Genomic DNA, 17,350 nt, shown 5'->3' with positions numbered 1-17,350 from the left:
CACTGGGATTCAATTAAAGAAACAGATTCATTTAACTCACGCAAAGCATTATAGGCATGAAGGTAAGAGGAGAGCTGCTCTCCTGTTTCTTTGTGGGAAAGACAAAACTGATAAATACCAGAGTGATATGTGTCATAAAATGGCCTTTAATCTCTCTCTTACAACACATTACTGCTTAAAATGAAACTGGTACACAGCTCCCCAAGACTGCCTTATGATGAGGAATGAAGCTGGCAAGCCCCCTGGCTGCTATGCAGCTGGAGCAGCCCCAGGCACTGAGCTCAGTACAAACTCTGGAGTCCAAATACCCACATCTGCTGCAGTTCACCAATTTTAGAGTTCTGGAACTGGGAGTGTAGATTCTGTGTATGTCAACTACAGCAGACACTGTTCTGTCTCTTTGTATTAAGTGTTTCCTACTTGCCCCCTGGTATTGCTGTTCTTAGCTTTGTGAGGTACTAAAGAATGCTCCATCTTTGCAAGGCCTAAATCTCCCATCATTGCAGGTTTGAATCCTCTTTTCTGTTTTATATTTGCTTTAGACATTTTAGGAAGCGTGACCCACACTAGTATGACTTGCCCTGTTTAGAGGACTTTTGGAAGTCACATCTTCCATGTTTCTTCCCAACAGATGGCTCCCTTTTATATACACTACAGTAGGGCACTTCCAAAGAGCTGCATTTAGGAGCAAAGACAGGAGTTTATCTTCTCTCTATATATCCACTCTTTGTCTTGATCACTTTTTCTCTTTCTTTAACATGCACATCTGCATGTACACAGCTCTGGAAGGATCCTCTTATCTGAAGACTATGAAAACACTTTTTGATTCATGGAATTAGCTCTTTCATTGTGTGATGTTCAAACTGCAGACTGGTCTCTACCTTCCCAAATGTCTTCCCGTTGCTTGGCTTCCAACCGTTTTCTCTCTGTAAATAAAGGGCAATGTTAAATGTGGTAGTATACTTCATACAACTAGTGACTCTCACTTAATCTAAAGTACAAGGCAAATTTTAATCATGATTCAGGGGGATTTCACAATCACCTTTTACCTTGCTGAAGTTAATGTCTTTAACTTATCAAACACTTTGTAAGTGAAAACAACATTGTTTTGGTTTTGTTTTTGCAATGCTGGGGATCAAACCCAAAGCCTTGCACATGCTAAGCATTTACTCTATCACTGAACTTCACTCCTAGCCTCACTGTAAGGCTTTTATATAGTCAAAAGAGGGAGATCTGGGAAAATAGCAACTTGAAGTATATGAAATAAGTTAGATCCTAGCACGATCAAGATTCTGTCTTGCTTATATGTATTTACTTTAATTCTGCTTTTCAATTGTGCTCAGTGCTTTAACACAATTCTCTATCATTCCTATGAGTGTACTGATCTTCATTAACATTTCAACAGGAATCAATAATGTTTTAATATTCTCCTTCTACTCTGTTGCTCAAATGGAAACAGCAGTGACTTGGCTTTACTCAGATCTCCCTATTACCACCTTACTGAAAACATATTTTAGAGGCAAATCAAATTTCATTATTTTGCACAATACTTCAGGAGCCAGGGGCTGGGGATGTGGCTCGAGTGGTAGTGCGCTTGCCTGGCATGCGTGCGGCCCGGGTCCGATCCTCAGCACCACATACAAACAAAGATGTTGTGTCTGCCGAAAACTTAAAAATAAATATTAAAATTGTAAAAAACAAAAAAATACTTCCAGGAGCCAAAAATCTTGGGGCATATGCAATTCCAATATGGTAAAATAACCACATATAATGAAAGGAAAATAAGGACTATTTTTTTAAAAAAAGTATAAATCTGGGTAATCCATCTTCAATTTTTAATACAGAAGTTTGGTTTTTCATATAAATCTTTCACCTGAGAAAATACAGTGGCATGTGCCTGTTAATCCCAATTATTTGGGAGGCTGAGATGGGAAGATTATGTGAGCCCAGAAGCTGGAGACCAGTCTGGGTAACATAGCAAGATCCCATCTCCAAAAACAGCATCAACAAAAACATAATATAAATGATACCTTTGTAAGGTGTCACAACACAAGTTCTAATTTTTTGGCCATTTATCTTGACACTATAAGATGCATGATAAGCCTAAATGCTTCTTTTCAAGGACTACTGTTCCAGATTGATAATGTCTTAAAAGTAAGACTTTGCAAGTAAGTCATGAACCAAGTGGATTGCAGAAATCAAGGTGAGTGTAAAACTTGGTATTTGAACATACCTTTCCAAATCAGCAGAAGCTTTTACAAAATTCCTGAACTATACGTGACTATACTTTAAGGCCAAAAAGTTGGTCAGGAAACCGCCTGGTACTTGGAAATGAGAAAGAAATTCCCTGCTATTTGGGCACCATCTTGTGGCATGATTTGAATACAGCAACAAAGTTATAAGAGGCAAAAAAATAGGTTTCTGCAAACTGTGAACTAAAAGCTGGTTAGTTAATACAGTAAGTAGCCTGGGCTATAAGACAGATTTGAATTGAGTTGAGATTCTCCAGGAGCCAGCATGAAGGATAACTGGCTTGCTCACGATTCCAGGATTTCTTGGGAAAGCAGTGTAGTTTCGATTTTTATAAACACGGAAAGTTAGGAGGAGATCTCAAGGCAAAAGCAGACCTGGACCAAATCAACTAAAAAAATTAAACTAAAAAACTAGTTCTAGATTCCAAAGAAAAGTGAAGAAACCAGAAACCTGAATTATCAGAACTCAAGATTTTTCAATAAGGTAGAAATCAAGTCGGAAAGGTAATATGAGAGTTAAAGAAAAGATACCCAGGAACAGCAGAAAAATATGACTGGCCCATAATCCACAATTCCAAAAGCAAAACAGTTCTGAAAACAAAAGTGTTGTGTATTTTGCTTTTGTAAAAAAGTATGGATTAAAATTCAATGATAGCAAATCTAACCTGAAACGATACGAGGTGAGGCTGTTCTTATATATTCCACTTAACATAGAGTCACACACTGCTATAGAAATGTTAATGTGAATTTGGTGTCAACATACCTTATATACAAACAGAGATATGATAAATTGTGGTATAAAAGTGTATTAAGAATTGTAATGCAATAATAATAAGAGAGCTCATGTATAATGGCATAATTTGGTGTGAACATACTTTATATACAGAGATACGAAAAACTGTGCTGTAAATAGATAATTATGATTGTAATGCATTCCACTATTGTCATTTATGTAAGAAATAATAAAAAAAATAGAAAAAAAAGAAATGTTAATATGTTTTACTTTGATGTTATAAAACATGTTTTAGAGATTATATTACCTTTCTAAATCTGGAAAGTTCAGAATTCTAAAACTGGTCCCACACTAATGCTTTCCAATAAAAATCTAGCTCTGATTACCAAATATATGTAAATGTAAGAGGAAATCTGGGTGGTAAACAATATGAGAAAACTAGCAACAGAGGAAGACAAACTGACAAGCAAACAGTGAAAATGTCAGGCATAAATTTAGAAGTGCAGAATATGAATAGCATAGAAAAATACAGGTTGGATAATAAAAGTAATTTCTTAATTTTTAAGTGAGGAAACAAGACACTTGGGGAACTTAAGTGACTTGTCTAAGGTTATATAATAAGTGAAAGAACTGAAACTGGAACCCAGGTCCTTATTTTAACCAGCATACTTTCCACTAAAAAGAAAGGGGGAAATATATGAAAAAATATACTGACAGAAAGATAAACATATTGTCCCTTCATTAAAGAGAAAAGAAAGCAGATAACAGCTGACAGACTGCATGAAACAAAGTGATTAACTTTACCTCTAATCATTAAAAGAAGTAAACAAAGCCCAACAGAAACCATAAGGGCAAGTAACTAAGGGAGAATAGAAGATAATCAGGAAATGATAAACCTAAAACATTCAGATAAACGTGGCCCTGAACACTTTTATTCTGTAGTATAATGAACTGACAAATTACTGTATTAAATGAATTGACTGAAAGCATGAGTGGTCAGTTAACTGCTTCTCACTGAGGGAATAGAAAGCATTGAAGATTGAAAAGGGCCAGTTTGGTGTCATTTTTTTTTTTTTAAATAAAGAAAAGGATTGTAAAGACTTTCAAAAATTACTTCTAAACCTAAGATAAATTATCACAAAATTCATTTGCAGCCACCTACAAAGTAAAAATCAATATGCTTTGTATAATAATTTGATTGCCTTCTTGGATGGAGTGATAAACTTGGTACATCAAGGAGAAGTAATCAAAGTAACCCATTTTGGGGCTACTGGGAATTAAACCCAGGGGTGCTTAACTACTAAACCATGCCCACAGCCCTTTTTATTTTGAGACAGGGTCTCACTAAGCTGTTTAGGGCCTCATTATATTGCTGAGGCTGGCCTCACATGTGATCCTCCTGCATCAGTCTCCCAAATTTTGCTGGGATTACAGGTATCTGCCACCACACCTGGCTCTTCTAAGTAACCTTTTAACTTTAGCAAGATTTTAGATTTTAAATTTACCAAGTATTTATATGATCATCAGTATACTAGAAATTATCATTCAGATCTCATAAGGAGGCATTGGATTCTCGACAGAATTTAGAAAGTAAGTTTATTAAACAGCAACTGACACCAAAAAACTGGAAAACACTGCCTCTCAGGAAAAAAAAAAATCACATTAAAAAATACAGTTAGAAACAAAACAAACTTCAGACAAGAGAAAAAAAAGACACCAAGAAAAGTACCTGAAGGTCTAGTTAGGAGTCAACATCACAGCACTGTCCTTGAAGGGAGAATAATGGAATGCCTACAAAGGTTTTCAGAAAGTAGCAACTGTGCCTAAATTTGTTTTATACAGTTGACTTAATAGAAAGATGGTTTTAAGGTCCTTAATGATTTAATTAATCAAACTAGGTGATCAACTGTTTAGCCTTTTAGTTTTGTGAACCAAAATATGGTCTTTTAGTACTAATTAATCATCTCCCCTAAGAGTAAAATGAAAATTATATAATGTTTTGAACAGCCAACAATAAAAAATTAAAAAAAAAATAATAATGTTTTGAACAGCCAACAATAAAAAATTTAAAAAAAAAAAAGAAAATTATAAAGTAAAATTATAGCAGGCTTTGAAAAATGAGAGGGCAGCTTGTTTTGAAAGGCAATGATATCTATCTTTAATTTCAGGTAGGTATCAAGTGTTTGGATAAGCGAACATGAAAAAATTTTACATATATTCCTGAGTTCCATCTTATTTTAAAATGTGTTTTTTTTATCGTTCAGTATGAATCAGTTGTTTAAAACACATGATTAAGTCAAACATAAAACACTCAAGGATGATCTATACCTTTCATTTTCCACTCTTAGGGTAGCTCTGATTTGTTATGCACTCTGCCAAAGTAAAAAGATACTTTTCTCATGTTCAGAGACTATGTACTACTAAAGCTCTCTTCCTCCTAATATGCACAATGTGGTGTACTTTAAATGATTTGGGTATTTCCCTTTTCTTCAATTCTTTCAGAAGTAGCTTGTATTTATGAATCTGTTCTTCAAGGCATAGCTTTCTCATTAAAAGGGTAAGAAAAATCCATGTAGGGTGGAAAATACTAGCAGGAAAAGCATTTAAAACTCAAAATGACAAATTTCAAACTCATTCATTAGGAGGGTTTCATATGCAGTGTTTAACTCCGGATTTTAGAAAAGAAAAATATAGAGGACTTACGAGTTCAGAGTAAAACCACAAGATTTATGAAGAAAAACTGAGGTAACCAATGTCATTATTCAGTCAGTGAATACGTTGAATTATCTTTTTATATCCTAGGCAACAGAACTCTTCCATGTAGGAGATATAAAGCTGGAAGAGTATTACATAGTATTAATGAAAGTACCTACAACCATGCTAATTCTGAACAACTGGAAGTGGTCATTTCAATACTCACCAAGAAACAATATAATGACCGATCAGCAATATTGTCATGTGTAGTGGATGAGGAGCAGTAGTACATAATACTAATTGTCATTACTTGGCTGTTATTTAGAATATTAAATTCTCATTAGTCATTTGAAAGAACAGTATCTTAAATTTGTAAAGTACCTTGCTAAACATTTTTACATAGTTAAAAAAATTTTTTTTAGTTATATATGGACACAATATCTTTATTTTGTTTATTTATTTTCACGTGGTGCTGAGGATCCAACTCAGTGCCTCACATGTGCAAGGCAAGCACTCTGCCACTGAGGTACAATCCTAACCCCATTTTTACATATTTTAACTTATGTTGACTTAAAAAATTCCCCCTGGTAAGATAGGGAAAGCATTACTTTCACTTTATTGGAAAGTGGGGCAAAGAGAGGCATAACTGAGTTGCCTATGGCCACACAGCTAGTTAATAGGAAAAAATCTTTATTAGAATCCAGATTTCCTCATTCTTAAATGAGCTGCCCTTAGTCTTTATAGTGAAAGGTTGTTCAAACACAATGTTGTGCAGATGTTCTATATTTCTACCAAGGAAAAAAGTAGAGGAAACTGGTTTAAACTAAACTACCATGCAGTCTTTAAGTCAGACCAAAGGAAGATTTTTCTAACAGCAAAACTGCTAACCACTACTAGAGATAACTAAAAAGAAGACTGGTTATATAAAATTCTCTGGAGACTAAAAACATTTATATATAATGTTTAGATACAAATGAATGTTTTAAGTCTCCAGAGAATTATGTATGTTTTTGTGTGTAATTTTTTTCCCCCCTGGGAGAAAAAAAATGTCAATTGTCCTAAAAGTTCTTCAAAAGAGATTATAGGTACAGTGGGTTTTAATTAACAAGACCTATATTAAAGTCTCTCATTTTACCAGGTGTTGAACTTAGGCAGTTACTTGCCTTCTCAAAGCCAGTTCTAAACTGAAGATAACATCACTTATCACAAAATTATCATGAAACAATACCACCACAACAAGTTATACCGACTGTCTTGAATTTCCAGTCCCTTTTCATTAAAAAAACAAAACAAAACACACACACACACCCCTTTTAATTTTGAAACGATAGGAAAACTGGAGGTATAATTCAATGGTAGAATGCTTGTCTAGTATATGCAAGGCTCTGAGAAGTCCAACCCCAACAGGGTAGAAGAAGAGAAAAAAGAAGAAAGCAATGAGAGGAGAAACAATTGCTTCAAATATCTGAAAGTAGTCCATATTTTCTTCCTTACTCAAGACACATGTCTCCACTAGATTTTTAAGTCTTAAAGAGAAGAGGAATCAAACTATGCCTTCTAATTCTAAGGATGATGCTTGGCACAGGGTAGGTGCTCAGTGAATGCCAAATGGAGGTGATAGAGCATTACAGAAATTTTAAAATAAGAAGAGTAATGACAAAAAAAATCATGTACTGAAATCTATCCTGGATTCACTATATAATGACAATGCTACTATTATTAATAAAAACAGCAGCAGCTAATATTTATCACATACTTATTAGACCTACTGATATAGCAGTGAGAATTTCTATAGTTTTCAAAGATGACTAAGTACTTTTCATGGATTATCTCATCTGATTTCCACTTTATGGAAGAGGAAACAGAGGCCTCCAGAGAGTATTTTGCCTTAGGTCACAGTTAATAAATGTCAGAGTTAAAGCATGGACCCAAGCAATCTGATTTCAGGATAATGTTATCCACTGTGTTGAACTGATTCCACTGAGAACAAGAATATAGGTTCTGCTTAATACCTAATCAAGGTTTATTTTTAATTTTCACAGGGAAAAATAACAAATTAAGTAAGAAGCCATGTAGACAAGTACATGAGTATTGGCTCAATACAGAAAGATGCCAAAGAGAGACTCACCAGGAAATTTTCCATATGCATGTTCTCAGACATAAAGAATAGGAGAGCTCTGAAGCAAAATAAAGGAAGAGTCCTCTAAATCCATAAAGCCCCTGTTATCAATAGATAGGAGGAACCTATCACAAACAAAGACCTTCTTTAGAAAAGCAACAGGGTATTTAACCAACAGTCTCATTTTAAAATCATCACTGAAATGTCCTTTGTAAAGCAAGGCATTTAAAAACAAATGCTTCCAATGGAGTTGCATGCTGATGTGCCTATAGAGAACTAAAGGGAAATACTCACAATGATATCTATGTGAAACAAATGCTGCAATATTTGTAGAGATACAGGTAATAATACAGTGACAGAAGCATGGTACATTGCTAAAGGATTACTATCTCCTTCTTCAGATACCACTGTTGTTACCCTATACTCATCTTCTGAGATAGATGTAGTTATCATGCAGAAGTCATTTTCCTCAGAGATAACCAATTAATACAGGGTTTAGGACACTGCACACTCTTCTTTAATCTAGTTCTATTATTGTCATATATAAAAACTAGGGGGAATCTTCTCCTGTTTCAATAGTTTGTAAGAAGCCTTGGAGTGAACAATGTATTGGGGGTCAAAATTAAAACTGCCTCATTATAATCATTAAGGTTTCAAAAATTATTTCAGTTCAACTCTGAAACTCTAGCACCTGCCATGACACACTCTGTCACTGGTTATCTGGCCAGTGCAGCTGAGAGTCTGCGGATGCCTGCTATCACCAAAGCAGAGTGGACGGGAAGTATTAATGGCCTTGTTAAGACTGGCAATAAACAAGCAGTCTGAAACTTCAATTCATTTAATGGAAAAATGAAGTTACTTTTCAGTGAGTGGAATTTTCAGAATAAATTGCCTCCACAGATTCCACAGATCTGGAGCTAAGGCAATGAGAGTGTCTAAGGCCTGAAGGTTGATAAAAAGTACTTAAGTGCCAAGCCCAAGGACTAAGTCTTTACATACAATTCAAAAGCCTATAAAGAGGAGATGCATTTTAACCTCAACTCCAAACTATAAGAAAAATCCTACTTATGGATCAGGGAAAATATTTTCTGAGAAATCTTAGGTACCAGAAAATCATTAGAAGACAGGTGAATCTAGATGTCTTCTAATTGAACCACTCAGGATGATCTTAAAAAGACAAAACTTCCTCTTACACATATTACTACCAATGTCGATTGCTGATTTTTCCTTAATTTGTCTTTTACCAAAGACTGAAGCCATGTGATAACAGCATGGTGATTTCATGGCAATTATAGTCCAATGAAACCATGGCAAACACGTTTTTCTGTCTGAGTAACTGAAATGTCTTCAGAGGAAAAGTTTTCTGAGTTTGGAGCAAAACTGTAGGAAAAAGCCAAGAATGAGTTAAACAATCTCTTGGAAAACAACAGTAGGAACATGGATTAGGGTGCCTTGGTGTATGGAATAGGAAACAAATCTTGATCCTAAAAATCTTCCTCCTGAATATAAGGCTTGAAAACAATTTCTCTACATGTGAGAGGCTTCTAGAAAATGGAAATGACAAAACAAACAAAACCCCACACATGCCTTACAGTGAACTGTAAGGGGACTAGAGAAGAACACTATTGCCTTAGCTCACCTCGGGCTGCTTGCAGTTTCTTTAGCTCTGCTTCCCGTTCTGTTTTGCTCTGTTTACTTCGGACCCCAAGAGCACTGATAACTAACCTTCTGGCTAGGGCTGCTGAAGTCTCAGGTCGCTCCTTTGCTGGCTGGAGGAACTCTAAATGGAAGAAAGGGAGGAAGTCGGAGGGAGTAAGGAAAAAAAAGAACTGCAGCACCAAGTGACTTAACTCAGTTATTAACACACAAAATATACTAGCATCAAGCAGATGACAGAGGAAATTAACATGGCAAAGCACAATCTTGGTTTCACTATCTGCATTAACATAATTTCTTACAGTGACTATCAAACAGCTAAAACAGATGTAAACTAGTTAAGGTTGACATCAGAAACTGGTTGCTGCATTGCTTTCAGGAAGTATCTCCCATTCTCCAAGTTACCATTCAGATGGCATATTTCCAACATAGTGGTTTTCTTTTGTCCTTAATTATACTTTCTTTAACATGAAAAATAGAAGTGATGTCTTTAGAACTCTGAATGGCATACTCGGTTGGAAAGAATAACATCACCATGACCAAGGAAAGCATTCAGAATTAAAAGCTCACCAGCATAAGCTCTAGCTTTGGCTTTGGCTGCTCTTGTGGCCTGTGACAAGGGCCTGATCTTCACCATCGTATGTTTAATACCCAGAGCATCACGAGCTGTAAGGAGGAATAAATATAAAGAAGAAGAAGATGTGAAGTGAAGTGATACAGAAGGAAATTTAGGACTAGTTCTTAGAATGTATTTCATAGATGTTACTTTTTTTCTTCAAAGCAAGAAATACATATAAGATATACACAATCTGTAAAGAATTAACTTTACATAAACTCTATGACCAAATCCAGGCAACCCACCTGTTTTTGTAAATAAAATTTTATGAAACAGAGGCATGCCCATCTGTTTGCATATTGTTTATTGCTGCTTTTTCTTGCTACAACAGCAGAGTTAAGTAGTGACAAAAACTTTCTGCCTCACAAAGCCTATAATTTAGTTTACTATTATTACTTATTTTATAAAATAAGTTTTTGAGCTCATGATCTAGGTGGTCCAGACATGAACCAGCCTTCCAACATCTCTAACTTCTCTGAATGTTTCTGCATCAAACCTATCATGAACTCCATGACACATGTGCAAAGGTCCAATCACATATCCAAAAAGTAGGTATTAAAGTTTCTCACTGGATAAGTTAAAGGAATACTTCAAATTCATTTGTCTGAGAAAAATAAATAAATACTATAAGATTCAGTGCCACTGTCTTCTTAAATCTCAATCTGTAATCTGTTCATGCACTATGTGCAAGTAACCCTGGAAGGAGTTGACCATCTCTCCAAATACCACTGAATAAGGTGAAAAGAGATAGGGGGAAAACAGGTATGCCTTAAAAATCTTTATCAATTCTGTTATCTATAGGAGCTGGCTGAGTAAAATACCAACTGGTTGGAATAGAGAAATAAAAAAAAGTAGCAGATGAAAATGGACAATAAGAAAGGAACACTGACATCAAAAAACACAAATAATCCAATCAATAAATGGGCCAAGGACCTAACAGACACTTCTCAGATGATAATGTGCAATCAAAGAATAAACATATGAAAAAATGTTCAATATCTCTAGCAATTAGAGAAATGCAAATCAAAACCACTCTAAGATTTCATCTCTCTCCTGTCAGAATGGCAGCTATTGACAAACAACAATCAGTGTTGGTGAGGATGTGGGGGAAAAGGTATACTCATACACTGTTGGTGGGACTGCAAATTGGTACAGCCAATATGGAAAGCAGTATGGAGATTTCTTGGAAAATTGGGAATGGAACCACCATTTGACCCAGCTATCCCTCTTCTCGGTCTACACCCAAAGGACTTAAAAACAGCATACTACAGAGACACAACCACATCAATGTTTACAGCAGCACAATTCACAATAGCTAAACTGTGGAACCAACCTAGATGCCCCTCAATAGATGGATTTAAAAAAATGTGGCATATATACATAATGGAATATTACTTAGCAATAAAAGAGAATAAAATCATGGCATTTGCAGGTAAATGGGTGGAGTTAGAGAAGATAATGCTAAGTGAAGTTAGCCAATCCCAAATAACCAAATGCTAATGTATTCTTTGATATAAGGAGGCTGATTCATAGTGGGGTATCGAGGGAGAATGGGAGGAACAGACGAACTCTAGATAGGGCAGAGGGGTGGGAGGGGAAGGGAGAAGGCATGGGGTTAGCAATGATGGTGGAACGTGATGATCATTATTATCCAAAGTACATGTATGAAGACACAAATTGGTATGAATATATTTTGTATACAGCCAGATATATGAAAAATTGTGCTCTATATGTGTAATAAGAATTGTAATGCCATTCTGCTGTCATATATAAAGTTTTTTAAAAAGGAACACTGAAATGGATTGGGTATGAATACCTGTAATTGGACTGGAGAATACTCCTAGGGCATGTGTATCATCCACCCATTTAATATCAAATCCTTTCTTTCTGTAACAACAACAAAAAAAAATTTATTTCTTAAAATAAATTTTCCTTTTGTGAAACATCTTTCAAATAGAGTTGTATAAAACATTTCATGAGAAAGAAACACTCAATGAAAACACAGGTGGAATGGAGATAATGACAAAAAATAGTTTGGAGGACAGAAGAAGCCATTGAATTTTAAAAGCAATAATACCATCATAAAGAATTATCTCGGAGTATTTTACATCCCCAGCCATTTTATAGACATCAACTAATTAATCCTCACAAGTCTCTTGGGGAGTTAAAGTATTTAATGCCCTATTTATAGGAGCTGTTCTTATGGGGAGAGAATGAGAAAAGATGTAAAGAGCAAGCAGGAAAGGTAGAATAATACAAGATGAGGAAGAAGTAGTCAGAAGGTCACCTAGATTTAATGCAAATATAAACTCTGCCACAAGTGGTAGGCAGGAGGATATTATACAAGATGTCATTAAAATTCTAAAATAAGGAAGTAATGGGCAAAAAGACAGCTATAATCATATAGCTTATAAATTCTCTTTTTACTTGTAGAAGGGAGGTAAGAAAGAATATAGAAAAGATGGTGGCAACATCAGAAAAATGGAGAAAAAAGAAATCATGGTAAGAAATATCAAACCAGGTTACAATCAAAAGAATGAACATTTACATACTAGAAAAGTACTTTTATTTTGGAACAGACCTACATAGTGAACACAAAGTCTATCAAAATGATGACATACACTTCATATTTTTTTCATCTAGAAACTGTAGAATCAATAAAGGTTCATTGGAAAGAATATGGGTTTTGAGGGTCAAGCATAAATAGATTCAATGTTTCCACCTTGAGACCATGAACCATCTCTCGAGCCTAGGTCTGCTCATCTGTAAATCTAAATGCAGTATCTTTGTTACTGAGTTGTGAAAACGGAAATGAGATCATCTCTGACAAAACCAAGAATGTGGCGTTTAGCACACAATGGGCATCTTATAAATGAATGATGTACATTATTATTATTAATAGCAATGATCATCAGAAAGATTATTAACACTGATGAAGATAGTAATGAAAATATGAAGTTGGCTCTGGTATCTGACTGAGGCATTTGCACCATGACCCCCTTTAAAAAAATTTTATGAAAATATAAAAAAAATTGCTTAAACATTTTCCTTCTTTAATGAGTCAAAAAAATTCCTTTAAGGGAAAATGAATAAAGAATGCTTTGAAGTTTAGTCAGAGAATTTCCTGAATAAAGGTAAGATTAACCATGGCATAAAATGACCACAAGGGTTGAAAATTGAAAAAGTTCAATAGTAAATCTATATTATAAGATAGTTTACAAAACAGATGAATTTCGAAGGGCCTTTCAGACTTTGAGATTTCATAATCTTTAAAATTCTTCTCTTTTGGGGGAATAATTTTGGATTTGACAGAAAAAATGGTTTTATAGGTAAGATTAGGAAGAAACAAAACAAAGGAAAGAATTCAATTCACAAGAATTAATTATTTTTGAGGAAATTCCAGACATCAACAAAATGATCCTTGGTTTTACAAACTGTTACTATTAATGACAATCTAAGGTAGTTCTAATTTGGACTTTCATTGACTTCTGATACTGGGTCTTAACATGATTGCAATCAATTAAATTGACTGACCTATACTACCCATTTAGAGTCAGGTTTATGCCAGAGAGTAACTGTCCCGCAGGATCCATTTATCCCTTCTTTCTTTCAGTTACAGAACCAGAGATCGCCCCCAGCCAAGTTTAACTGATTAAACAAGCATGTAGCTGCTTGCTGGTTTTGTGCATTCTATAATGTTATGTAAAAACCAAATGTTTGTTTTTATAAATAAATAAATATAAAGTAAAGTTTTATTTTATATTTTACAGCTACATTCACTTGTTTACATATTGTGTATGGCTGCTTGTAAAGAAACAATATAGCATCACCTAAAATATTTACTATCTAGTCCTTTAAGAAAGTCTTAGGTACTTTACCCTAATACATAATCTTATGAATTCTAGATGTAAATAAATTGAATTTTAAATTTATAACATCAGACAACAGTCTTGACACATATTTAATATGAGTATTGAAATATTAAAGTGTTTACTTCTTGATATTGACTTTTCTCAAGACCCTGACCATCTTTATCACAATAACTTTTTTCCTGGATTACCTCTTTATTCCTACAGCATAATTTTTTCTTGTAAGCTAGATGTACAGAGGTATACTTCTGACTCCTTTATCTTCTCCCTCATGTCCCCCCAGCCCCACTTTTATAGTACTAGGATTGAATCCCAGTCTTTCATGTGGTAGGCAAGCACTCTACCTCTGAGCTACATCCCCAACCCTATTTACTGTATTTTATCTTTTTTGAGACAATCGAAGATGCCCAGGCTAGCCCCAAACTTGCAATTCTCCTGCCTCAGACTCCTGAGTAGCTGGGATTACAAGTATACATTATCTCTCCCAGCTATCTTCTCCTATAAATATATCAACTATATGCATATCAAGAGTTAGCAAAAATGTTCTCAGCTAGACTTAATATTTTCATCACATAATTTAAATTATAATAAATCTATATAATATGAATGTTAAGAATAGTTATATCTATAAAAACTGTTGAATGCTTTTGAAGACTAAAGAAAGGTAAAGTCACTAAGGAAAAAAAACTATTATCAATTATGTTTGGGTAAAAAGAGTTATAGAAGAAAGTTTAGTCTATAAGGAATACGCATTTAGGTAACTATGAAGATATAAAGTTCTTGCTTCACTTTAAAGAAATCAAATTATAAATTGCAGATAAGGCATTATGAGAGTGACTTAAAGGAAAGAACTCTTTTATCAACACATCAATGACTTAAAAGGCTGGCGGGGTGGGGGGTTGTTGGAACCACATCAAAAGACTGGCAAGTGAGTGAATTCCATAAATGGAATTTATGTATTAAATTAAAATAATTGTGACATATAACAATTTTTAAAAAACATTCTCCATTTGACTATTTCTAAGTGGCCAGAAAAACCTCAAATCAATAATTTAATTTAGAGGTCTCCAAGTGTCCTTGGCACTTGGCAGGAAAAAACACATCCTTCTCAGGAGAAATCCTCTTCTTTCATTGTATGCCTCAATTCCCATAAATAAAATTCTAAGAATTATTAGCATACAGTAAAAAATACCTAAGACACATGCCTCCCTGCAAAAAAAAAAAAGAAAAGAAAAGAAAGTCATTGTGAGCAAAGATTTGCAGAAACAAAAGATACTAAAACAGGAGCTGTGGGTATAGTTCAGTGGTAGAGAACTTGCCTAGCATAAGCAAGATCCAGGTTCAATCCCCAGTACCACCAAAAGAAAGATAACAAAAATTGAACTAAAAGGACTTCAGGTAAAGTAAAACTACATGTCAAACTTCAGGTTAAAAAACACTTCAGAAACAAACATTTACGTACTTAATATATTATGTTTAATGTACTTAAAATGAAAAAAAATTGGAAGTATTTGGAGAAAACAAACTATGAAAAAATGAAGATGCAACCGGTATGATAATGTATGTCTGTAATCCCAGCAACTCAGAATGCTGAAGCAGGAAGAGGCCAGTCTAGGTAAAATTCTGATCTCAAAACAAAAAAAATAAAAAGGTATGGGGATGTAGCTCAGTTTGTGAGGCTCTAGGTTCAACCCCCCAGAACTGCAATCAATCAATCAAAAAAGTAAATTTTAAAAATGCCATGTAGATTTAAAAAAATGAAAAATTTTAAGAACTGGAAAAAATAATAAATGAAATTTTAAAACATAATGGATGTACTAAATAGCAATTAAAGCATAACTGAAAAAAAAATGAGTGAACTGTAAACTAAAACTAAAGGAATTATTCAGAATGCAACAAAGAGCATATGAAAGAAGGAACATAAGGATTAAATGAGAAGGTCTAATATATATGTAATTGGCAGCATGTTAGAGGAAGTAAAAGAAAGACTGGAGTAAAGGTAATATTTGAAGAGATGATTTCTACTCCAAAGTTCTCCAAAATAAATGAAAAACAATGATTAAATAAGTCCAAATAATATAAACTCAGGATAAATAAAAAGAAACCTACATTACAGTGAAGATGAAGGATAACAAAAACAAAGAGAAACTCTTTTTTTGGCAGGGTAGGGGCGGTGGGAACCAGGGATTGAACTTAGGGGCACTCAACCACTGAATCCAGCCCTATTCTGTATTTTTTTTAAATCTAGAGACAGGGTCTCACTGAGTTGCTTAGCGCCTCACTTTTAAGAGCATACAAAGGGAAAAGAAAAATCACAAGCAGAAGTGACAGTTGTCAAAATGTCAGCTGACTTATCATTAAGAGGAAGTCAGAAGACAGTAGAACATCTTCAAATTTCTGAGAGAAAAATAAATTGACAATGTAGAATTCTATATCCAGCCAAAATATCTTTCAAGAATGAAGTTAATAATTTCGGATGGAAGATATAAATGATACCGTAAGGAGATAATTCTAAATGCTTATATATAAAATAAAAACAATGTCAAATGGAACTTAGAGAAAAAACAAAAAGGAATTAAACAGTCATAATAAGTTGAGGAAGGGAGAAGTGGGAAATCGAATCAAAAGTTCTTATAGTGTTTAGATGGAGGGCGGAAAATTTGCTGTAGCCACTGATAAATTACACATGTATTTTATAATCTAAAGTAACCAAAGAATAGAAACTGATTATCATTAAAAAAAGGGGGTAGGGGGTATAAAAAATACCTATTCAATCCAAAAGAAGGCTAAAAAGAAAAAGGATAAGTAAACACATTGAAAAAAATGGTAAGTAAATATAAGATATACACTTGGACATAAATCCAAATATATCAAAATTACAATAAATATAAATGGGATATATGTACCATGAAGACAGTTTCAGAAGTCAATGATGATGATGATCTTCTAAAATGATAAAATATAGTTTAGAAAGGCTACCTGGCATTTTTAAAGAACTTAGAAGAGTAGTAGTTGGAAATAAAAGATTTCTAATGGACATGGATAATAAAATTAAAAAATCTGATGCTAAAATAAACAAAAGGGAATATGAAAACAAGATGATTTTTCAGAAGACACATTAAAAAGACTTCATCCCACTTTCCCTAATATCTGTAACCACTAGCAAATACTTACTGGTAACTGCAGAAAACCCGTAGAAGGTCTTCTGTACGAAATTCTTGGGGGAAGTCATAAATTTCAATGACATGTGGAAACTCACATTCACTGAGATCAATATCAGGAACTTCATGGTTGTAATAATCAAATCTAGGTTCCTGGATGCTTTTCCTGTTCTTCATATTCCCTGATAACTAGGAGGAAGAAGCATATAAGTTACTGCTGACATCAAATCAAGGTATTATAAAATATCCT

At 34.2% G+C, this 17,350-nt stretch overlaps 1 protein-coding gene across 17 annotated transcripts in view; it reads right to left on the bottom strand.

The window, feature by feature from the left end:
* Positions 1-126: 126 nt before the first annotated feature.
* R3hcc1l (R3H domain and coiled-coil containing 1 like) overlaps positions 127-17,350 on the bottom strand; it is a 91,682-nt gene continuing 74,458 nt past the window's right edge. For 16 of the 17 annotated variants that reach the window (XM_058581210.1, XM_058581209.1, XM_046449857.2 and 13 more), the window contains 5 exons: positions 17,114-17,289; positions 11,887-11,957; positions 10,025-10,120; positions 9,438-9,578; positions 127-926 (listed from right to left, as the gene is read on the bottom strand). In XM_058581210.1, the coding sequence (XP_058437193.1) occupies positions 859-926; positions 9,438-9,578; positions 10,025-10,120; positions 11,887-11,957; positions 17,114-17,289 (552 nt within the window). In that variant the 3' untranslated portion in view covers positions 127-858. Of the gene's footprint in view, positions 927-9,437; positions 9,579-10,024; positions 10,121-11,886; positions 11,958-17,113; positions 17,290-17,350 lie in introns of those variants that run through there. The other variant, XR_009227299.1, reaches the window with a different exon arrangement.

This window comes from Marmota monax, unplaced genomic scaffold (assembly GCF_021218885.2).
Source record: "Marmota monax isolate L192 unplaced genomic scaffold, Marmota_monax_Labrador192_F-V1.1 WCK01_AAM20220418_F8-fsc00004, whole genome shotgun sequence".
In the NCBI taxonomy this organism is placed as follows: Eukaryota; Metazoa; Chordata; class Mammalia; order Rodentia; family Sciuridae; genus Marmota; species Marmota monax.
Note: the sequence above shows the minus strand (reverse complement) of the source record. Positions and strands in the feature narration are given on the sequence as shown.